Source organism: Lissotriton helveticus, chromosome 2_2 (genome assembly GCF_964261635.1).
Source record: "Lissotriton helveticus chromosome 2_2, aLisHel1.1, whole genome shotgun sequence".
Classification (NCBI taxonomy): domain Eukaryota; kingdom Metazoa; phylum Chordata; class Amphibia; order Caudata; family Salamandridae; genus Lissotriton; species Lissotriton helveticus.
The window spans coordinates 174230711-174255623 of record NC_136060.1 but is presented as its reverse complement, the minus strand read 5'-3'; the positions used below and the strand labels follow the sequence as shown (position 1 = coordinate 174255623).

The following is a 24913-nucleotide window of genomic DNA, read 5'->3' as shown; positions in this document are numbered from 1 at the left end:
ATTAGACTCCATTGGTAAAAAATTGACCACTATGGCAGCGACAACCGTGAGAGCATCCAGCGCCTTGGCTATTCTAGGTCGCTACGACCGACAAATGTGGTCTGAGATTGCTGGTCTGATCCCTCAGATGCCCGATTCCATCCGGGATGAAGCGCAGGCCATCATTCTCGAAGGAGAAAACATTTCGGCAGAAATAATCGACTGTGCCGTCGATATATCCTCCACTGGTTTCCGCCAGCTAGCGGGTGCAGCAGTCTTGCGCCGTCAAGGCTGGCTAAAATCAACCACCTTCCGTCCAGAGGTTCAATCCAGGGTTTTGGATTTACCCTACGACGGCGAATCTTTATTCGGAAAACACGTTGATGATGCTTTGGAATTGATAAAGAAGGACACGGACACAGCAAAGTCCTTAACAACTTTACAATATCGGAAAAAGCCTTTTCGTGGGGCACGCGGTAGAGGAGGAGGAACCTCTACTTTTCGTGGAACGGGTCAATATCGATCATTCCACTACAATGATAATAGACAGAGGGGCTCCTATCAGTCCCAGGGTCGTTCATCCAACTCCAGACCATACCAGCGTAAATCCAATTACAGAGGTGGTGCAAACACCAACAAAAAACAGTGACAATCCAAAATGTTACCCTCTTCCGATTGTACATCTTGGAGGTCAGATCTCAAAGTTCTTCTTCAATTGGTCCAACATAACCACCGACCGATGGATCTTGGACATTGTTTCAAAAGGACATACTCTGGAATTCACGAAATTCCCCCCCACTCGTCCACCTTCGGGTCCACCTTCTCCCCATTTCAAAGAACTGATGGCTCAGGTGAAGCTATTGATCCAGAAAGGAGCCATAGAAGTGGTACCGCAAGGTCAACACGGCAGGGGATTTTATTCCCGCTTTTTTCTTGTAAAGAAAAAATCAGGAGAGTGGTGTCCCATCTTAGACTTGAGGGCTCTGAACAAGTTCATCGCCTCAAAGACTTTTCAGATGCTAACCCTGCTTCAAATCTTGAATTTCCTCATTCCAGGAGAGTTCTTTTCAACAATAGACCTTCAAGATGCATATTTCCATGTGCCTATTCACCCCAGTCACAGGAAATATCTCCGTTTTACAGTCGGCCAATTTCATTATCAATTCAAGGTCCTACCATTCGGCCTTCGATCAGCACCGAGGGTTTTTACCAAATTTCTCGCCCGGTCGCTGCCTATCTGCGTCTACAGGGCATCCAGTTCTATCCGTATCTGGACGACTGCCTGATAAAGGCCAAGACTTTTCAGTTAACGGAACAGCACACACAAGTATGCATTTCCCTATTCGAAACATTGGGATTGTCCATCAATTACCAAAAGTCCCATTTTCAACCATCTCAACAGCGAGACTTTCTAGGAGCCTCGCTCGATTCTCGGCTGGGGCAGGTCTTCGTTTCTCAAGAGAGACAAGTTCGAATGCTAAAGAAAGTACAGTTCCTACAGTCAAGACATTACGTTTCTGTCCGGATGTACAAATCATTCCTCGGCATGGCCTCTTCGTGCATTCAGTTGATTCCCAACTGCAGACTGCACATGAGGGCTCTACAGGAGGAACTGGACAAGCAGTGGAAGCAGATATCGGGTTCGTTCGAAGACAAGATCCACCTAACGCCCCGCATTCAACACGCTTTGGAGTGGTGGGCTCATCCTCCGAACATGGCGACAGGTCGTTCATTCAGAGACGAACCACCAACACTTACGCTGACGACAGACGCTTCCCTAGAAGGTTGGGGGGCGCATCTCGACGGGATGTCCGTGAAGGGGAAATGGACGGCGTCCCAGCGCGCTTGGCACATAAATCGCTTGGAACTACTAGCGATTTTCTTGGCCCTGAAGTCCTTTCAGAGATTAGTGCAGGGACAAACATTGCTGGTGAGAACGGACAACACCACCAGCATGCACTACATCAACAAACAGGGCGGCACAAAGTCCCTCGTGCTGTCTCAACTGGCACAGGAAATATGGGATTGGGCTATCCAGCGACAAATACATCTCACAGCTGTCCATGTACCAGGTGTGGCCAATGTTCTGGCGGACTCGCTCAGCAGAGCCTTGTCGGACAACCACGAATGGGAAATCAATCGACCAACGTTGGATTTCATCTTCCGTCAGTGGGGCCGACCGCAGTTGGATCTCTTTGCAACTGCTCTCAACCGGAAGTGTCCACGTTTTGCGAGCCGGCATCCACACAAGGAGTCTAGCGGGAATGCCTTTTCAATAGACTGGTCGAACGACTTCATCTATGCATTTCCTCCACTTCCGCTCATCCCTCGCCTGTTGCACAGGATGAGGTTCCAACAGTGTCGAATGATCCTGATCGCACCCAAATGGCCGAGACGTCCTTGGTTTTCGGATCTTCTTCTGTTCTCTCTGACAAATCCGATACAATTGCACCCTCTGCCACATCTTCTCACGATGCAGCAAGGTCAGATATGCCATCCGGATCCAGCATACCTCCAACTTCATGCTTGGAACCTGAGTACAATGAATTTGCACACATGAATATCGACAAGGATTGTAGGACGGTGCTCGCTAGTGCTCGCGCTCCGTCTACCATCAAAACTTATCAGCTAAAGTGGAGGCAATTCTGTACTTGGTGTTCCACTAAAAATCTGGATCCCATGTGTGCTCAGCCTGCACAGATCTTGCCTTTCTTCCTGTCTTTAGCAAGATCTGGACTATCACACACCACTCTGAAGGTGTTTCTGGCTGCAATTTCTCGCTTTCGCCATGATGGCGTAACTTCCTTGTACTCCTCCAGAATCATTAGACAATTCTTCAAGGGCCTCTTTCGGATGTTCCCACCAATCCGTCGGCCTCCACCTTCTTGGCGTCTGAATCTGGTTTTGTCTCAACTACTTTTGCCTCCTTTCGAGCCCATCCATTCTTCCAGTCTCAAATTCCTCACCTGGAAAGTGGCTCTTTTGCTGGCTCTGACTTCATCCAGACGCGTCAGCGACATCCAGGCTTTCACTATACAACCACCATTTTTACAGTTCTCCAACGAGGCTGTTACTTTGAGAACAAATCCCAGTTTTATTCCAAAGGTTCCCAGTGACTTCCACCTTAATGAACCAATTATTCTTAAGACTTTCTTTCCTGCACCACAATCTGCAGCGGAACGCTCTTTGCACACTCTGGATGTGAAACTTTGCCTCAAGTTTTACATTCAACGCACAGCAGCATTTCGAAAGACAAATCAACTATTTGTAGCATATAGCCCAGTGTGCAAAGGTCAATCTGTGACCAAACAGACTATCACCAGATGGATTTCGTCTGCCATATCCTACTGTCATCAACGGGCCGGCAAGCCCCTTCCTGCTCCAGCTCGAGCTCATTCCACGAGAGCTGTCTCGACTTCTGCTGCCCTCTTTGCGGGGGTACCTCTGAGACACATCTGCAGAGCTGCTACTTGGTCGAGCAGCCATACTTTTACGAAGCACTACTGCCTGCAATCAACAGATGCCGCGGATGCGGCAGTAGGTCAAGCGGTGCTGCGGAATCTTTTCCAATAAAGGTGAGCCTCTGTTGCTTCCCGCCTCCAGTCATAAAGGTTTTTTCATGTTTTGTTATTTATGGCTTATTAAGTGCTATGTTTTGCCATGATTTTAATCGTATATTGCCTTTATGACTAATGTATGGTTTACTGCTTTCTACTCTTATTCAAGCATGTGAATCTATGAAAGACACCCCTAATACTGGAGAAGAACATAAGTTACTTACCTGTAAACTGTGGTTCTCCAGTATTGGTGTCTTTCATAGATTCACATGCGACCCTCCCGTCCTCCCCTCAGAGGCTCTCTTCTCCTCAAGCATTTATACATACTTGTGCTACGAAAATCTGAGGACTTGGGCTTCTGAGGAGAAGGTTCTAGAGGAGGCTACAGCCTGATTGGCTGGAATGTGGACCAACACATAATGACTCTAATATGTTACTAAAGTGACTTCTCCCTTGGGCTTTTCAATGGGCCTATTCTGTTCTATGGTACTTTTTCAAGTTTACTTTTCTATTGCATTATATGTATGTATATTTTATTTATTGTATTTCTCATGTATACATGCATATATTACTGCTATTTATGTACCGTGGGACTCCCACTTCGACGACGGGGAATATTCAAGCATGTGAATCTATGAAAGACACCAATACTGGAGAACCACAGTTTACAGGTAAGTAACTTATGTTCTTACTGCTACTGGTGGGATTTTTCAAGATTGGCAAGTTGTTTGTTTCCGAAGTTAGATCTGCAATGAGTTCATTCTTATGCAGTTGCAGCTTTTATTTTCTTACCCTTTCCAACTATTCTCAAAGCGTCTTTTGACATGTCTCCTTATTAACCCCTTCGCTGCGGGGGTTATTTTCCCGCTGTGCTGGGCGGGAGGGGGGCGCACACGGCGCCCGCATGCTCATGACGAGCTGAGCTCGTCATGAGGCACGGCGCTCCTGTGCTCATGACGAGTTCAGCTTGTCACAGGTGCATTACCGGCCGTGGAACAGCAGGGGAATTATCCCCTCATGCGAGCGTTCCATGGCTCATTACGAGCTGAGCTCGTCATGAGCACCGGAGCGCCATGGCTCATGACGAGCTGAGCTTGTCATGAGCATGGAAGTGGTTAAGAACAACTGAGGGTCAAATTTGACTACGGTGGCAAAATGACTCCTTGTCACCAGCTATAAAATTCCCCAGTCCTTTACTTTTCTTTTACAAACCAGTGTGATTGTATTTGTCAGTTGAATTGGTTTCATTGACTGGAATCAAGAGTATAGCTTCCAGAATCAATTAGTTTGTTAAATAAAAGCCAGGATTTGGACCTTGTTTCATTATTACTGACATGGTGTCATCTGGTAATGTTTTCCTTGAAGCATTTGCTGCATCTGGATTCATGACCTGGTACAAAGTAATGTTTGGCCAATTCCTGGCCCTCCTGCTAGCACTCATGTTGTTGGCATTAGTCCTTTGTATTGATGAGAAGGCGAAGGAGCGGAACAAAAAAACATATTCACTCTATGCCTTTGGGCCATCTTGATAGCAGATGTGTTGCTTGTTTATAGTGATTTCTACAACAACCAGCAGAGTGCTTAGTTTCTCATAGTAGATATTGAATTGTGTGTTAAAGTAGTCTCATGGGAACGGTTCACCAGACAATTTTGCAACTGTGCAATATGTAGGATGCATCTTGTGCCAACACACTATTTCTGTGCATCAGGAGTGGAATGATAAACTTATTTATTTATTTATTTATTCAGAGTTTTATATAGCGCGAACAAGATCTTTACAGATATCAGAGCGCTTCACAGAAACAGGGGGTGACGATAGCATGAGGGTGACGCGACATAATATTGGGTGCAATATAAACTTCAGTAACATGATCGGATAGCAGTCATGTTCAAATAGAATGTCAGTAAACAATCAGATAAGTGAAAAATAAAAGACGATACTGAGTCTTACATACAATTACGATAAAAATCAGGAGAACTTATACTATAAGTATCTAAAAGTTGCAGGGGGAAGGGGCCTCGATATACAATAGGCTAACATGAATAGTCTAATAATAGATATTTAGTGAGTAGCATAGAAGGATCGAATGACCATCAAGTACTTGTGGCAAACAAGAGGAATAAACAAATCTAGGTCATGCAAAATATGACATTATTTGACATTAGACAATCATGAAACCAGTAATACCCAAGCGGCACGAAAGTCAATGAGGAACAGACATTAAAGTTCAGGTGAACTTAGCCATGAGGATGGCTTTCACCTCTTTCTTAAAGAAGGCCGTGGAGGAGATAAGCCTGGTTTCGGGAGGGAGTGCGTTCCAGATCCTCGGCGCCATTCCTGAGAAGGAGCGTTTGTATGTTTTTTCCTTCCGGAATCTGCGAGGTTTCAAGAGTAAGTTTTTTGAACTTCTATTGGATCTCAACCCTCCTGATATAGTTAGCTTTTGAGTGAGGTAGTTAGGTGCATTGTGGTGTACAGCCGCGTGTGTCATTACAGCGATTTTCAGATGTATTCTGGCTTCAAAGGGCAGCCATTTCAGAGATTTCAAGTTAGGGGTTATATGAGAGTGTTTTCTTGAGCCCGTGATGAGTCTCGCGGCAGCCTTCAAGGAAGCTCTTAGGGGTGCAGTTGTTGCTAAAGGGAGACCACTGAGGGTCACAATTCCATAGTCAATGCGGGGGATGACTAGGGCTTGAACTGCATTTTGGAAGTCTTCGGCTGGGAGGAAGGGTTTCAACTTTCTCAATGTGTTGATTTGGAAATTAGCTCCTTTCGTAGCTCTGCTAATGTGCTGTTGCATGTTGAGCTTTGCGTCCAGTGTGACACCTAAGGGTTTCGCGGAGTCCACGATGGTGGGCCGGACATTGAGTGCAGTTAAGTTGTTGAGCCAAAGTTGGATGGTGGTAGATTTCGCAGGGGGTGCTATCAGAAGGAACTCAGTTTTCAGAGCATTTAATTTGAGGTGGTTGTCGGCCAACCACGATTGGGTCTTTGTGAGAGTGTAATTCAGGAGTTTGATATCATCCGGGGATTGTACCTTTAGGTAGAGTTGGGTGTCATCGGCATACATATGGAAGTGTACATTGGATGCTTGGAGCAAGGAGGCAAGCGGTTCCATGATGAGGTTGAACAGTGTGGGTGAAAGGGAGGATCCTTGTGGAACGCCTAAGTCGACTGGCACAGGCGAGGACAACACATTGTTAATCTTGAACTTCTGAGTCCGGTTATGTAGGAAGGACGTGAACCATTTGAGAACAGTCCCGGATAAACCCATTCTAGTGTTTAGCAGCTCAAGGACTTGGTGGGGTTATTAAATATACATCTTGTAAGTTTTGAAAGACCTCCAGATCTTTCTATGGTGTGCATGGCTTCCATAGAAAGTAGCTATCATGAATAAGCAACTCAAATCAGTTTTTTGCTGTGGTGGCGCCCCAGCAACAAGATGCAAAACGTGTTTCATTGCTATGATGTCAGCATGGAGAAGGAACTGTTTTCCAGTTCTCATCCACCTTGTTTAAGTCGACTCAAACTTGAGCTAAGTGATGGTAACGTGGTTAACTCTCTGATTCCAGAGAACTGAAAGCATCAATGGAATGGCTTGTGATGGAATATCATGTCCCCTCTCTTATTCCAAGTCTCTTCAAACCCAAACGAGGAAAGGAAATGTTAGGTGTCGTTTGACATTGAGGATTTCTCTCTAACCTACAGATTTGCTAGTTAGATGGAAGTCTCCCGTGTTTGCTAGCAATTCTGATGCCAGCACTTCACCTGTGGCTGCTCTCTTCTAGAAAATATAGAGCATAGCCGAGGCATAGAAGGGAAGGGAAGGGGCGAGGTGGATATGCAGAGGGTGAGGAAGACCATTTTGTGTATGGCTCTCCTTTGATTCATCTTCTTCTGCACAACTGATCTGTCAGATAAGCTTACATGATTGTACCTGTGAGGGATGCATACTTAACAGAAAAAAGTTGGTGGAGGAGGAAGTGTCCACTTTGAAGTTCCAATCGGCATTATAGTCGCCTCGGTGTTGGTGGGAAACCACTGCAATATTGATACATCCCCTCTATAATTCTATATACTGTACCTCAGAATCTTTAATTTTCTTCTTGATACTGATTGGAGTGGCCCTCCTTTTTCTACATGCAGTTTTGTGAACAATTTTTCATAAACTAGCCTCTGTGAATAAGCACCGTGGCTCGTTGCAAAGTATGTGCCACAGAAAATGTGAAAGACAGTCATGTAAACAGAAGTATGGTGAGGGCAGTGCCACCAGAATTACTCAATTGCATGGATGTGCTTCATTTGCCAAATAATCCTTAATATTTTGAAAATGTTGGATGTTTAAGCAAAAATCTATTTCTTAGCTCAGGTAGATAAAAAAGTATGAGTGACACTAGCCATTTTGCCAAAGATACAAACAAACTGTCCGTGGTTTCTTTCAGTTTTCAAGCATTAAAGAGAACTATTTTCGCCAGGCAGTGTTAACATGCCTAATTGGTTGACTTTATGGGGAGAGCTTTTGTGTGCAGCAAAAAACACAATTCTTACTAAATATACCTCCAGGCTTTAGTAATGAATATTTTTTTCTTTGTCATAAATATGTTTTGTTTCACTGCTCATGTTTGCTTTATGGGTGTAGTTCTTAACGCATCAGTTATGTCAAGAGATCACTCATAGAGCAGTGAGACCATGTTATAGCTCTCTTTAAGGTCCGATTGTTGCTGAATAATGTTTTGAATAGAATTCACTGAATTAGTGCATTTTCTTTTGTGAGAAGTCTCTGTATTTGTTATACCAGTGGGATCCCTTGTGTATCACTGTGTCAAAGCTAGTGTTTTTATTTCTATAAAAGGGTGTACATACTGTATCCATTCGCCTGTAATGTTTATTTATGCAAATATACCTAACAAGCAGCACCTTGTATGATGCAATATTCTTTTTTCTTTCATGCACCCCAGGAGCACAGACTACAGCAGGAAGCTGAAAAATGTAAGTATTTGTGGGTGTTTACGTTTTGTTTATCATGACCGTATTGCCCCTGACAGTGTCTGACTGTCACGTGCTCTGTCCGTGGGTAGCCATTGTTTAAGACATACTGCTGAGCTGACTAAGGCGTGGATGTCGGCAGGAACCAGCACGCGTCTTTAGACTGCTCCCACATACACGCCTCTCAAACTGGCCTGCGTGGGAATATAATTGCAGCGCCGAGGCCCAATTATTTATTTTGGAAATACGCGTAGCCGACAGCATAAAGCTGCGAGGGCTTGCTGTACGTGCTCGCCCACGCAGTGTTCCCCTGTGGAGCACGTGCAGGTGCTGGGTTTGTACTGAAGTTGAGGACACGGGAGGGCGGGCCCGGGCTCCTGACGGCGCGCGCTCTGTTCTGAAAGGAAAGCAGAAACGCGCGCATTTAGAAACAGCGCCCGGTGGTTGAATGCGGTGTACAGACCTCGGCAAGGCTCCCTATTCAGGTCCCAGTTGCGGGTTTTGGATCAAACCTTCAAATATTTCTTGTCGCTTATCCTCAGATATGACTACATTTTTCACACTGGAACTAAAACAAAGTGTACGTATTTGTGGGAATACAGCATCCGAACCTGCACTATGCTAATTCCGTGTTCACTCAGTGGCTTACTGGTGGAGGCCTGGAGAAGCAATGAATTGCTAATTGTCGAATTAAATATACGATTCATAAATAATGTTAGCTGGCATCGTGGGCGAGCGTTTAGAAATAGTTTGTGGTTTTCTTGTCGGCTGCAAATTATTGAATGTAGTCGTGCACACTGCCATGAGCGGCGGGTGATTCCCCAAGCATTTATCGAATAAAATGCATACTCTAAAAATGAACAGCTTGACGAAAGATCGATATATGTTAATGCGCAGGACGAGTACGATAACTCTCTGCATGTCTGTGGTTATGTTTTTAAAGTGTTTGATTTTCAGTTGTATGGTCCAGTAGCACTTTAGTGAACTGGATGGCGGTTCCGTTCTGGAGTACCCCGCCTGAACAGAAATGGTTTGTTCTTATTGCATTATCTTTATATATATATATATATATATATATATATATATATATATATATATATATATATATATATATATATATATATATATATATATATATTTACTGATGATTCATATATGGTAGTGAGGCCTGTGTCAAAGCACATTGGGAGGTTATGTTTTGAGTCAGTTTTTGCTTTTTCTATTTGATTGGGGCATAGCTATTAATAGTGCAGCGGGTGCGGTGGCACCAGGGCCTCTACAGCACACAAAGCACCTGGCACAGTTAAGCATGCAACACAGTGTCTGGCACTTCCCGAAAATGGGTAAGTTATGTTCTCAGGCGGTGAAACCCAAACTTCACCATAATTCACCAACTGCGCAGGATACTGAAGAGAGCATGCCTGTGTACTGTTGGATTTGGAAGTCATATATAGGTTCTCTTTGACCGGGATCGAGATGGATTGATGCGGTCTTAAAAACTGTTCTACATCTGTTGGGCGTTCAATTTCAAAGTGAGTGAAAAATACAAAGAAATGCACAAAGTCAGTCATGTCTTGCTATGACATATACGTAGATCCTTTAGCAATAGTTGGGCCAAGATCAGGAGAATAAGATATACTAATGCGATAATATGTTACCTGCCCTTTTACATGAGGACAGGCTAGAGGGCGGAGGTTGTTGGGTAGCTTTAGTCGTCTCCCGGCTGCTATGTCTCAGCAAATGTCAGGACCCTTCAAGTCGGGTCGTGGAGCCTTTGGCTGTAGTGGAATGGAAGCAAAAGACACAGATGATGGACGGAATACAGATTAATTCAAACATTTACCCCCAGTCAAGAGATCTGGGTTAAATCCATTGTTCTTTTGCTTACCATGCCACCCCAATTTAGACCCATCCATATGCATATCTGTCTTGACTCTGTTACTCATGGGAACAGTGCAGCCCAAACTGCCAAGCCAGGTCCTCCCTGAACCGGAAACGAGCATCCTGGGACCGGTTTCGGGGTATCACTCCCCATCAGCCAGGCTGGGTTGAATACAGTGGTACAGTGAGCCCGGGACCCACGTCTGGGCATACTTGGCGCACTTAGGGCGAGAAAGCAAAAGACACAGAGGATGGACGGAATGCAGAGCAAATCAAACATTCACCCCTAGTCAAGAGATCTGGGTTAAATCCATTGTTGTTTTGCTCACCATACCCAAGGTTAGACTCCGCTTGTGGAATGAGCCCACAGATCACTGGGCCCCCGCCCCAACCCTGGCCTGCCACCGAGACCCATCATTGCCAGAATCATGAACTTTAGAGATAGGGACACAGCCCTACGTGCTGCCCGTAAACGTGGCGAAATCCAGTGGCAGGGGAATAAGCTATAGTTCTTCCTGGATTTTACAGTAGTGGTCCAAGATGCTCGCCGGAAATTCAACGGAGTGAAGGCCACTCTACTGGATCTGGGGCTGCAGCACGGGATGCTAAATCTGGCCAGACTCAAGGTGGATGTGGGCGGCAGATCACGCATATTTGACACTCCGACGGAAGCGCAGGAGTGTTGCCACAATTACAAGAAAGATAACAAAGGAACGGTGGCGGCTGAGCGAGGCGCATCCCCTCCTCGTAGCGGATCCGAAGCTAGCATGGAAGTCTTCTCTAACACTGGAACTTGATGATCCTTATCTGAGTTTCGAGGTTTCTGTAATGTATATTTCACTTTTTGATATTTCTACTATTTGCTAAAGGCAGACATTTGGCTGTCCGGCTGACGTGGCGTTGCTGCCCCTCATGGTGAATACCTGGTTTTGCTTGTTGTATGTGCTAGGATTATGGTGTGTATGTGTAATTTTTATGTTTACAGATACATTTTGCTGGCACCTTCAGATAATCCGTGGGGCATGGTTTTGCCTCGCTAGGGAAAGGGTGAGGCTGGGTGGTGGGTGGAACATTTGCAGTTTGTTTACCGTATGTCAGGGATAGGTACACAGGTAATTGTTTTAAAGCGTTTGTTTGGCTTGTACAGTTGCATGCTTAATGTTTTCATTCTAGAATGGCACAGCTAGGTAATCTGCCTGGTCAATTTGGGCTGTCACTCATGTCTTGGAATGTCAGGGGCTTGAATAATAACCAGAAGAGATGCCAGGTGCTCAATTACGTACTAAGACACAACATTGACATTGCCTGCTTGCAGGAGACCCACTTAACCAAATCTGACGCTCCGACAATGGCTGCAAGTTGGGGAGCCCATAGATATTTCTCCAGTTATAGCAGATACGCTAGAGGGGTGGCCATACTTTTTCATAAAGGGTCCCCTTTTCCCAGAGCAGAGTGATAGAGGATGGTGAAGGCCGCTTCTTGATTGTTACAGGCACATTAATGGGCCACTTTGTGGCAATAATTGGTATATATGGTCCTAACGTCGATTCCCCTGAGTTTTTCTATTCACTACAAGTGCATTTATTGGCACTGCCTCCCTGGCTGTTCATAATGGGGGTGCATTTTAATTTGTTGTTGGATCTCACCAGGGACAGCACCTCCACCTCACGGGACACTAATTACCGTTCTCACCTGGCCTTGCAGGACATCTGCCAGCAATTCTCGCTGGTGGACATAGAGCGTACACACCACTTGACTTCCCCTGCATATACGCACTACTCAGGGTTTCATGACACCTGGACTAGAATAGACTACTGGCTAGTCTGCCCGGGCATTGCTGCCTGGTTCAGGGCTTTGCTTACACCACCGCAGACTTTGTCAGATCACTCTCCAGTGATACTGAGACTTGATGTCCCGCGCCATGGGGGTTTTGAGAGACAGTGGAGATTTCCTGGGAAAGCGTTGCAGGATCAGGTGTCCATTTAAGAGGTAAGGGTTGCTATAGAAGACTATTTTGACAATAAAACTGGGTCAGTGGATACATGGGCAGTGCTATGGGAGGCTTTTAAAGCATATATTCGGGGGGGTCTGTATTGCCAAGAATGCGGGCGTCCTAAAGGACCTGCGTAATACACTATCCCGCATTGAGAGTGACCTGCGCCCTTAGACTCGCACTTGCTTGAGCACACCTCGGTCGAGGGGGAGTCCCTGCGTTTAGCTCTGATGGTAGAATTCCTTGACGCTGCAGAGAGGGAACTATTATTTTTGGGTAAGCACTACACAGCCAGGAGGTATGAAGAAGGCGAGCGCCCTGGCAAAATACTGGCACACATACTTCGGCCCTCTTACAGTAAAGCTTACATAACTGAAATCAGAGGACCAGATGACCAGTTGGTGTATTCAACTCCGGAGGTTTGTGACACATTTGTGGCTCACTTTAAAACCATATATACTTCTAGAATAAGTAGTGATCTCAGCGCAACTATTTTGAGAAATACATGCAGGATTTCCTGGCAGTTCCTATATCTCAGGAGAATATTGTGGAGGCCATTGAGGCACTCCGGGGTTCATCTGCGCCTTGTCTGGATGGGTTCTCCAGCGGATTTTTATAAAGCATACAAAGATATTCTGGTCCCATGTTTGATAGAGGTTTACGCGGAGGCATTAGAGAAAGGTATTCTCCCACCCACCTTTAGAGAAGCTGACATTATTTTGCTCCCTAAGCTGGGTAATGATCTTTGGCTGTGTGGCTCTTATAGGCCCCTTTCACTATTAAACCTGGATTATTAAATTTTAGCTAAGGTGATCGCAATTCGTCTTGCTTTATTAATGGAGTATATTATATCTCCGACTCAGTCTGGGTTCGTCCCCCATCGATCCACTTCACTAAACTTACGGACCTTGTTTGCTGTGATACATAGAACAGACCCCCGAGGTTCCAGCAGCTGCTGTATTGTTAGACGCCGAAAAGGCCTTAGATTCCCTGGAATGGCCCTTTTTTATTTCTGTGATGTCGCATTGGGATGCCCGAAGGTTTTGTCTTCACCACCGCCCTTTTGTACACTGGGCCCTTTGCTAGGCTGCGCCTTAATGGAACGATATCTCAACCTTTACGTTTGCCTCGTGGTACGAGGCAGGGCTGCCCCTTGTCCCCTTTATTGTTTATTCTGGCAATGGACCCTCAGATCAGGCACTTTCAGGAGCGCCACTTACATCGTGGGCTGCAGTTTAACACTGGTCCGTTGTTGGTGTCCCTCTATGCCGACAATACTATTTTATATGTTAGACACCCTCAACTTAACCTTGGGCCCATTATCAGGGAGATATTACGGTTCGGCCGGTTTTCGGGACTTGGCATTAACTGGCACAAGTCTGTGATTTTTCTGCTAACACGCAGCGCTGTTCCTTGGGATTGTGACTATCCACTTGAATGGTGTCACAATATGGTCAAATATCTGGGTGTCCACATACACATGGACTCGACCACTATCATCAGACTAAATTATGGACGGGCGGTTAGCTCCTTGGAGTCGCAAGTAGAGAGATGGCTGCGCCTCCCGATATCCATAGCGGGAAGAATCGCTATCATTAAAATGGTAGTCCTGACGAGGTTTTTATATCTTTTTAATAACATTCCAATTCCCCTCACCAGTCATTCTTCTCTCAGTTACGACAACACCTTATATGGTTGGTGTGGGGGTGGGGGGGTAAGAGACCTCGGGTGAGCTGGCAGATCCTGACTCTCCCTTATGAGAGGGGAGGTTTTGGTGTCCCAGATATGTATTTATAATATTTAACGGCACAGTGCAGTTATTCCTATGCTTGGTACCACCCGGATGCCCGGATCCCTTAACTGAGACCAGAGGCAGATTTAGTGCTCCTGCAGAAATTATCCACTGTTCTACCCAAAGGGGTCCCTAGGGACCCTTTGGATATCCAAACGCTTTCCACCACTAGCTGGGCGTGGGTGAAGCTTCGAAGATTCCTGGGACTGGACCTATTGTATTCACCGGCTTTGCCGCTCCCAACCCACTCATGGCTCCCCATAACGGGAGAAACACACTAAGTTTGGGGTCCAAAAGATGGGTGATTTATTTCCGAAAGGCCACGTCTTCTCGGTGACAGAGGATGTTCGGTTCCAGGACCGCTCATTCATGGACACCTTCGTATTGCGGCGCATGCATTCCATGCCAAGAGCCACTTTTCCCACATTCCCCATGGCACCCGAACCTACTGCTCCATTAACCTTAGTTATTGAAAGCGACTTGGGCGCTCACTTGATTTCCAAAATGTATAGGGCGTGCGTTCTTGCCCGCCCAGTCGTGGATGCTAAAGCTTGCACGGCATGGGAACATGATTTAGGCCGGTCCATTTCGGACGACCAATGGGAACAGTGTTGCGGAGTCACGAAGGAGGTATCCCTTAACAGCAGGCACAAACTCCTTCACTTTAAATGTCTTCATAGAATGTATCACACCCCTGCCTGGTCGCACAGGATAGACCCATCTAGGCCACATCATTGCTGGAAATACTCTGCCCCTCATGCAGATTTTGCTCACCTTACTTGGACTTGTCCGCGACTCCAACTGTATTGGGAACAGGTACATGCCACATTGGGCGCCATGGTCTCCCTGTCATTAACCCTCACCCCGGAAATTGTGCTTTTGGGCTACATGATTAATTTTCCTAAGAAGGTGAGGAGGTTTGCAGCGCTTGGATTCTTATTGGCTAAACGCGAAATTGCATTAATGTGGGGCAAGAAACAGGCACTCGCACTACAGGCTTGGCTTCGAAGCCTAGCATATTGCAATGAGAACTGTGAAGTTTATGCATCCCTTATGCCTAGCTCATCTCGGCCCAAAGACATCTGGGGCCCGTATAGGGCATATATTGTTGAGAGAAACAGGGATTCTGATTCGCAGGTGGAGAGTGGCATTGTACCAGAGGGGTGAGCTAAGGGAATGGTAGGCGGAAATGTCACTACTGTTGCTGTTGTATACTGTATGTATACTTAGTTACCATGCCTGCCCCTGGGACATCACTAGATCAAGAATGATGTACTTGGGGTTATGCCTGTAGCTGGGTTAGTTCTCCAGATTGCTGTCCCTGAACCAAGGGAACTGAATGTTTGTGGTTTTGTATTGCCCCGACACCAGGCTATACCTACTGATGCCATATGATCAGTCATGTATATTACCGTTTGTCATTGTTGCCTGATAGAACGCCTGACAATGTACCACTCTTGTATTGATTTCCTGATCATTGTGTATGAAAATTGAAAAATAAAGTAAAAAAAAAAAAAGTTAGGCTCTGCCATATACAAATCAGTATTGACCCTGTTTCTCATGGGCCTGGCAATTCAGGCTTGACTGTTTCCATGGGGAACAGGGTCAAGAATGATTTGCATATGGCTGGGTCTAAACTGGAATGGTGTGGCGTACAAAAAAACAATGGATTTAAACCAGATCTGTGACAGGGGTGAATGTTTGATTAATTCAGCATTCCGTCCATCATCTGTTCTTTTTGCATTTGTCGCCCTAAGTGTGAAGGATATGCCTAGACTTGGATCCTGTGCTCGCTACACCACCAGATTCAAGCTAACTTGACTGATATGGGATGTTACCCCGAAACCGGTCACAGGATGCTCGTTTCTGGTCCAGGGAAGACCTGCCCTGGCAGTTCGGACTGGACTGTTCCCATGGGGAACAGGGTCAATACTGATTTGCATATGGCTGGGTCTAAACTGGAATGTCTTTCAAAAAAACTATGGATTTAACCCAGATCTGTGACTAGGGGTGAATGTTTGATTAATTCAGCATTCCGTTCATCATCTGTTCTTTTTGCAGTTGAATGGAAAGTGGGCACTGGTGTCCTTCCCTTGCCACAGTTGGGAATCTTCGCACGATGGGTCAGTGGAGAAGTCTGTAGGGGGAATATTAAGGCTGGGGTAGAGCCTGGAAGCATGGGGACAACTGGAAGGCAGAAGAATAAAGGCACAGATGTGCCTTTGACCCCCCTGAAAACTGGTGGGAGAGCGTTCCAACATGCTTGCCACCTCCTTAGAATAACATTACCATCTAACACAAAGTTGCATCTGTGACATCTGGCTCTAGAGCAGGGAAGAGGCATCTGAGTGCCGGAAACCCAGCTATGGGGTAGCTAAATGGACACCTTGAATGTGTTGGAAAGGAGAGAGTCTACTGGACGGGCCCACGGATTGTAGTTGAAGAAGTGAGGGCACTCCGTTGCATAGGAGACAAGTCTGTTTATTCCTTTTTGACCCAGGAGGGAAGATGTTGCCTCCAAGGTCTGAACAATTTATCATCACCTGATCCAATTCACTTCAGCTCTTCCACTCCACCCCCTACTGGATGATATGGAGCTAAGTAGATACCTCCAACACCCCTTCCCACTCCTCGAGCTCCTACATGCGTAAGCAGAAAACAATCAGTCCCAAGGTTCTATTCTCAGTCCATGCCTCTGGTGGAAGTCTGCAGATTGCAGGAGACAGGTACATCTATGCAATACATTTGGGAGGGCAAAATGTGTGAGTTTTTATGCAATAAACTCACTGACTCAACTTTTACAGTATTTTCGATCTTAAGAGGGCGACTGACGCTGGAATCTGAGGACCACGGTTCGATCCCCGGCTCCGGCGGCAGGTTAGCCCAGCACCATGTGACTCTGGGCAATAGCTCGCTTAATCTTCCCGACGGCCCCCAGCGCCTAGAGACCCTTACGGGTGATTGTGCACTTTACAAATGTGGACTTTACTTTACTTTACACTAGACGCGTGATTCAGACCAAAGCATTTACGCCCTCCCATTTCAACATCAGGGACTCCTTTCCGCATGAACAACTTTTCAAACTTGAGCAGAGAAGCATGTTTGTAGTGTTTTACAACACTGACCAGACATGAAAACAACACCTCTAGCAAAGCTGCTGCTGTGTAAAGGCTGAGTTTGAAAATGCAGGCAGAGTGGTGTTACTGGATGGAGTACTGCTAATCCGGTCCACTCTGCTCCCCTGACAGTCTGATGAGTGGAAAAGAGTGCAACATTTAAACCTTTAGCTTTGTAAGGGGGCAGTGTGGGTGGGGGCAGCAGTGTGTTTGGCGCAAGGGCAACACATTGGGTAGAAGTGGAGCTGAGTGCCAAAAGCAGTGTCCCAAAGAAAGGTGGCATTGTTGGACTTAAAATGTCCAAGAGTTAAAACCACATGAATGTCTCTCGTTCCGCCCAGTGAGACAGCGGCATGCAACAATGGCCTATGAAAGACTGCCCAGCTTAGAGCTAAGCGCCAGAAACCCCTTACAATGCAGTATGGAGGACCAGACCTCATGCGCTAAGCCAATCAGCCCAAGGTCGAGTACTGGAAGCTGCTTTCTTCGATCTTCCAGATGTCCGGCAGGAAGATGTGTGGGATATGATGTAAACACACGGGATGGCCTCAGTAACAGGTGGGGGGCATTGCCATAGGAGAAATCCATGGGCCAATTCTAGATACAGAAATGTAATTAGGGACCTGGGAGAAAATGAGGTGGCGCATAAGCTGCAATGGATATGATGGACCATTTTATGATATAGAAAAAAGGCTTTAGTAACAATCTCGAGGTGCACCCATCTATGGGGCTTTGAGGGGGCTGACGGCCGCCAGGGAGGCTTGCACCCCTGGTGTTTTTGGGCCGGGTGGTGCGGTCGAGCCCAATCGGGCTCGCTTTGGGCTATTTTTGGGCTAGGGTGGGGGTACATAGACGTCCGTTTCGGAGCCGTGTCACCATTTTGGAAGGTGACACGGCTGCCGAAATCTCCGGTAGTTAGGGAAAGTTTTTGCCCACCCTTCCACCCAATTTTTAGGGGTTTGGGGTGTTTTATGTGTTTTTTTTTCCTAAGGTATATATTGTCTTGGTACGTTTTCTTTGGGAACAGGTGCATCACGTGGTTAATGTTCTATATTTCGGTTGTCCATTGAAGCAGGTGCGTGGTGTCGGTTGCCTATTTTGGCCAGTTTGTTACTGTTTCATTTTTGTGTGGGGACAGGTAGGTAAGGAGGTTAGGTAGGGTATGCTTAGTTAAGAGAAGAGGTTACAGGGTTTTAAGGGTTAACAGTTATTGATCGAGTAGGTAGATCTTTAGATAGGTTGAGAAGCAGGTTACAAAGTTTTTAAAGGGGCGAAAGTTATTGATTAATTTGGGTATATTAAATAAAGTGCAATTGTGTTTGGGGGAGGTGGATACGTAGATGTATATTTAGATGTAGTTTTGTAAGGCAAAGGCCAAGGTTATGTTTGTGTAAGGTGCACCTGTCTTCACTAAAGCAGCCCTTTTCACACTTATAGTGAGTCAATTGTGGTTCGTTCCGTGCACTTCGGCCCAATGCACAAAAGGCCTTCATTTGCTGGAAAGCTAAAAGGGCGGAGACCCAGGAAGATAATCCCAGAGGCCCTCTGGCCTACAAAACTCACACATTGAAATAACAGAAACCTACGGCCATGCCATGTTGGAAACAGACCGGCGAGACTCTGATCCAACACAACTCCTTCAGCACACATGACATCTCCAGATGTGGATGCTGCAGCCTAGAAAGACGGTATATCACACAAATCCCTGAAGCCCAGTGAATGCAGAAAAAGTGAGTCAGTTGCAGATGAGTGTCAAAAGTTGCCTGGAGAGAGCAACACAAGGTCCCACAGCCGTTAGTTTGTACAGTGCATGGAGAGGTGAACAATGAAATCGGCAGCACCAGAACCCTCTAAGAGGCAATGCAAGCCTGGCACAAGGCCACAGCTCAGATGCATGGTCGGGTAAGTCAGTGGAGCTTAAGTAGCAGAGCTGGCGGTTTCTGAACAGGGCCTGTTCCTAGACCATGTGGGACCACAGCGAATACATGTTGCCCAATAGCACCTTTATTTAGAGCAAATTTTCTGGTAAGCGCACACTCACGCATTACTACAGTGCAGATGTCAAATTTGAGTTTATCAGCTCAGTATTGCAAAATGGACATGAGAAACCCTTTTTCCTGCCTCCCAATCGGCATATAACAATAACTTTATACAGGGAAGCAGCTCTCCTTATAGTCACAAGATCACTTCAGTGTGATTTTACCCTACTGCACAAATTAACCCCCTTGCATCCTGGTTTCGGTTAAATACCCTTTGTTAATGCAATTACACATGAAACAACACCATGGCGTAAACCCTACATGCAGATGTATAATGTATTTATCACCATTGTTGAGGGAGATGGAGGGGCACCATGACTCTCTCGAAGCTTCACTCAAGATAATTAATTGTATGCTATATGATATTATATAGTTATTGATGCATTTGTATTTTTAATTTTATTCCATGTATTCATTTAGAAAGCCCACCTTTACACTTGTAACTAATGAGTGGAATCGCTGTGCTGAGAAGGACTTTGTGATGGACACACACTAGATATGATTCCGCTGTCCATGGACTTGCATTTGGTTCAAAGGGAAGGTTTGCACTCACAGAAGGCAGTACAGGAAAGGTATGTTGTGGCTGTGTGCATTTTCACACCGCTTTAGAAAGCAAGACAAGATTGTTTTAGGCTGTTTTTAAGGTTTAGAAGGAGTTAGGAATTTTCTGTGCATTCTGGATGAATGCTCTTATTATCATTGTAACAACTACTTGTCATTGTTGCCACGCTAGAGTAGGGAATAAGAAAGATAAATAGATATCATGCTTGCTGTCACTTTCATTAACGTCTCATTAGTGGAGGTCCACTTAAAGTATCCTGCTGGTGTTTTTGGGAGGTTTGGGCAGTCTTCAGATGGACCTATCCTTTCTAATAGCCCTTGTATGACAGTGAAACCTCTTTCTTTGTTCTTGTCGTCTCTGCAGGCACATGTCCCTTCAAAGGCCTGGGCTCATGTCAGATGTACAGTGACGTTTTGTACTAATTCACTAGACTAACTTGTCTCCTGTTTTCTAGCACCAACTGCAGTCATTCGTGACTGGGTGTACCCCACAATCCATAGAAATCCATGTTGTCTCTGACTTTGTGAGACAACGTGCTATAGTCTTAATAGTACACTGTGCGCAGTAGGCAGAATTTTTATGGCTGCCTGTGGATCAGAGCCAAGAATATTGTCAGAAGCAGTCTGTTATTAAATGACTTGTCCTTCTCCCTCAGGTACCTCTCGCTGTGAGGAAGATGTTTAGTGTGGCACCCTGTGTTATAATTGTTCCCCACAACTTCAGAGCAGCCGATAAGCCAAGGAACGTTGGTAAAGAGTGTGCTTCAAAGAAAATGTTCTTTCAAGCCTTTTGTTGGTCCTGACATCCTTGGGGTGTGTTTCTCTTATCTCCTTGCTTTCAGTACTCCTGTTTTTGCTGACTTCGTTTTAGCTGGCCTTAGGACTCTGCACATTTTACCACTGCTAATCAGTGCTAAAGTACTTGTGCTCTCTCCCTTAAACATGGTAGAATTGGATTACACCCAAGTGGCACATTTAATTTCCTTGGAAGTCCCTAGTAAAGTGGTACTACATGTACACAGGGCCGGTAAATTAAATGCTACCAGTGGGCATGTTGATTACATCAAACTGGGGCGGCCCTATTCCCCAGAACCTGTGGCCAATAAACAATGTAACAGCTACAACAGTTCAGGGAAAATACATTATTTTAAAAAAAAAAGGTAACACTAATGATACTGTAATGAAATCACGAAAATTTATGACTCAGTGCAACAATGGTGACACGAAAAATAAGGTACCCACAGTAGATTCTTGTAGAATACTTTTTGTTATTGAATATATTTTTTGTAAAGCATGAAGAATGCAGAATCTAAAATAAACAGACAATTTGGGCTTACAAGGTTACACACAGCATATAATAATGCACGTCACAGTGTAAATAAAAAACACACACAATGGCAGAGGAAAAAAGAATACAAATATTTCTCTGTATTATAATAAGATCAGAATGCAATGTATGCTTCCTCTTGGTTTGCCAAAGGAGAACGTCGACTGCGTTTCAACCGTATGGATTTGTTAGGTCATCATCAAGACATGAAACAGTGTTTGAGAGCAACCATCAATTTCAATCTATGTGTAGCGTATATTCTTTTCAAAGTCAGGTCAATAAATGATATCCTCTAGGTGAAAAATTTGCACCAATTTATCTTCATAATCTCAATAAACCGTAGTTGCGCTACCACGGGTATCCAAAATTACACTGGTACATTGGGATTAAATTACCGAACACGAGTATCAAATTCCAAGAAACTCATCCGAAATTCTAACCAGTTTGCATATTAAAGTCTCAGGGAATTGAATTCACCTTGGATTGCCAAACGTGAAACTCTTCGACCGGTTAATGTGTCGCCCACTTAAGTAGCCCTTTTAAGGCCCTTTTAAACATCTCTCAGGCCTGCCACTGCAGCCTATGTCTACAGTTTTAATCTGCCATTTCGACTTGGAAAATAAACCTTTTACCAGGCCCAAACCTTCTTTCTTAATACATAGAAGTTGCCTCTGGGTAGGCCACAAGCAGTCCATAGGGCAGGGTGCAATGTATCTGAAAAGTCGGTCATGTACTTTCAAGTTTTACATGTCCCAGCAGTGAAAACTCTTTACTTTGTTTTTTACTACTGCAAGGCCTGCCTCTCCCATACAGCCACATTGGGTTACCTTATTGCATTTAAAAAGTGATAACTTTCAATCGGTAGCAGGTAGGAAAGTTGAGCTGGGTCTCTAAAGAATTGTAATTTAAAACCCTCTTTAATGGTAAAATTGGATTTTAAGACACAATTCTGAAAATGACACTTTTAGAAAGCTGCCATTTTCTTGTCCGAACCATTTGGTGGCTGTAGCCTAGGTCACATGACTAGGTGTAGCTGGCATTTGTTGTTTGTGTATTGCGCCGAGATAGTGAGACAAAGGGGAATAGGTGTTGGCAGGTTAGGCCATCTCGGTCAGGATTAGGGGGAGGAGCTACCCCATCACAAAGGGTTTCACACTAGTCTTTTGTGCACCCAAGCAAGCTGGGGCCAGGGCCGGGAGAAGGGAAATTCTGGACTCCTCTTCAGGGGTAAGACTCTAGAATCTTCTCCCACTTCAAAGTGGGCACCAGGTATAAATCGTAGACCCTCTGAGCCAAATCTTCAGATCGTTTCTGGATTTGTGAACTCTACCAGGAAGGACTGCCTAGCTGTGAAGTCTGACCTGCTTGCTGGCCAAAGACTGTTTTGCTATCCAAGGCCTTCTGTTGCTGCCCCAGGACTCTTCTGATGTCATAAGCTGCCCTGCTAAATGTAGCATGCCTCTGTGGACCCAGGACTCCAAGGAATCTCCAAGGGTCAGTTGGCTGGTCACCTGTTCAATCCACAGAGACATAACAGGCTCCTTCCATGTCGACCTAACTCCACGGATCTTTATGCAGCACAGAGCAGCTCTCTATAGACACTGTTCCAGTGTGACGCAGGTCATCCCTCAATGCGGACGCATCTCAGCACAAGTCCTCGCAAGCCCCTGAGTCTCCTTCAACACCAACACAGGGCCTCGTATCTCATCTCTTCGTCAATGGCTCATCAACCTGTTGCAGCACGATGCATCTCCTCGTTGAAGGCTCATCAGCCTGCTGCTGCGCAACGCATCTCGACACCAGACCTTGCATTGCAGCTCCTTGTGCACAGTTCCTTGTGGACAGTACCTTGACACCGGTCTACAGATCAAAATAAGGACTTTGCATCTTGGCGCCCAAGCCACAGGTACTATTCAGCGCATTCCATTCTGTATCCTCATTGTGCTTCAATGCGGTTAGCCTGAATTTGTGACTTGAACTTGGTCTACTGCAACATGATAAACATAGTTGGTGCTTCTTAGCTCTTCATTTTCACAAAACCTTTAGATTTCATATCTCTGGGTCTACTAATTGGATTGTTGTTGTTTTGGTGTCAAATAACTTATTACATTTTACTCTCTTTTTCTAAATTGTTGTGGTATTTTTCTTGTGTTTTCACTTTGCTACTGTTTGTATGGTGCATAAATACTTTACACATTGCCTCTCAGTTAAGCCTGACCGCTTTTGTGCCAAGCATACCAGAAGGTTGAGCACATGTTAATGTGGGGTTTGCTTGGGTTTCACCCTGACAAGAATTGTGGTTGCTGCTTGAGTAGGGTTTCACCCACCCCCAAACAATAACCCAATTTTGCTACACCTAATTAAAATGGGGAAGGCAGATCTTAATTTTTTAGTGAAGCACTGTTAGCAGTGAGCATTTGAGGCTTGCAACAAACCGTTAATGTGTTGGTATGGCTAGCAGCAGTACTTAATTTGAGCCAGTCATTCTTGTTGACCAGCATTTTTTCGCATCAGAGCATTTACAGGAGTGAGAGAGGGTAAAACACCAAAATGGAAAGACTGAGGAAAAGAAAGACCGGAAAACCTTCATAAAGGGAGAAAGCAGGAACCTACAAGAGTGAGATAAACAGACAGGGACTAGCTGGTAGTGGCATCAGGTGTCATATTTTAATAAGTAGTACAATTCAGAGCAGCCCAGAATGAAACACGCGTATTCTAATAGAAATAGTTATTAAGCTAAACATTACATCGATATGGGTAACTCAAACAGCACTTCGTAAGAAAAGTAGCGCAATGAAGGGATGTAGGCTGGTATGGGAGGCAGCGAGGAATGTGCCTCTCGTAAAAAGACAAATAATGTAGACTTTGAGTCTACTTGGTTTACTAAGGCCAACCCTTCTTGTAGATCTGGATAGGACACAACCTGTGCAAAAGAGCTCGAGAGGTTCTTCCGGGAAATAAGCTCTTGTTTGTCTCAGGATTCTGTTGATTCTATGGTGTTTGGTTTCTGTTTTCCCTAAGGTGTTTTTTATTGATGATTGATTTTCGTTTGTCCTTACATTGGAACTGAAATCTCGGAGTGCGACGTTTACAGTCCTGATGGCCGTGTCAGGTCTTTCTGCTTTCATGGCGCTTTCTTCTCAGACTGTTCACTTTGAGCATCCTGTGAAGAAAGATTGAACAAATAAGTTTTCCTTCAAAGTTGTAGTGCTTTTTCGTGTGGTTGGACCATCTGCATAGACTAATATCTGCAGATTCCGTCCGATGGTTTTTGAAAAGTCCAACTTGCCGCAAGTTTATAGGTGATGAAGCAATAAAGGGATTCTAAAGGAAGAAGGCGTAGTGTTGCTACTCGAGGGAGGTGCATCTCAAGAGGGGCCAGGATTCAATCCACGTGACTGTCAAAGTGACAGTTCTTCTCTTGAGCATCTTAGAAATAAGTTGGGAAGGTGCATCTGGCGCAGAACATGTTGCCTTGCACAGACCTAGTTTAAGGCCCCTTCCTGGGCAGTTCATTGCATAGTCCCTGGCTTGTTCCTGCTCAGTTTCTGACTGTTTCTCTTCTTAGCCTCAGAGATTGCACAAAACTTTTTTATAATAGTTCTAAGCCCTTAAAACATACTGAGCCCCAGTGCCAACTTAAATATCAAATTTGCTGCTTGGCTTACCGTGGCACTGATT

General features: G+C 45.2%; 1 protein-coding gene across 1 annotated transcript in view; it reads left to right on the top strand.

Moving 5' to 3' along the window:
* The window catches only part of LIMCH1 (LIM and calponin homology domains 1), a 990782-nt gene that overhangs the window by 590175 nt on the left and 375694 nt on the right, over positions 1 to 24913 (top strand). The window contains exon 5 of the mRNA XM_078678256.1: positions 8496 to 8526. Within this exon, the coding sequence (XP_078534382.1) occupies positions 8496 to 8526 (31 nt within the window). The remainder of the gene's footprint in view (positions 1 to 8495; positions 8527 to 24913) is intronic.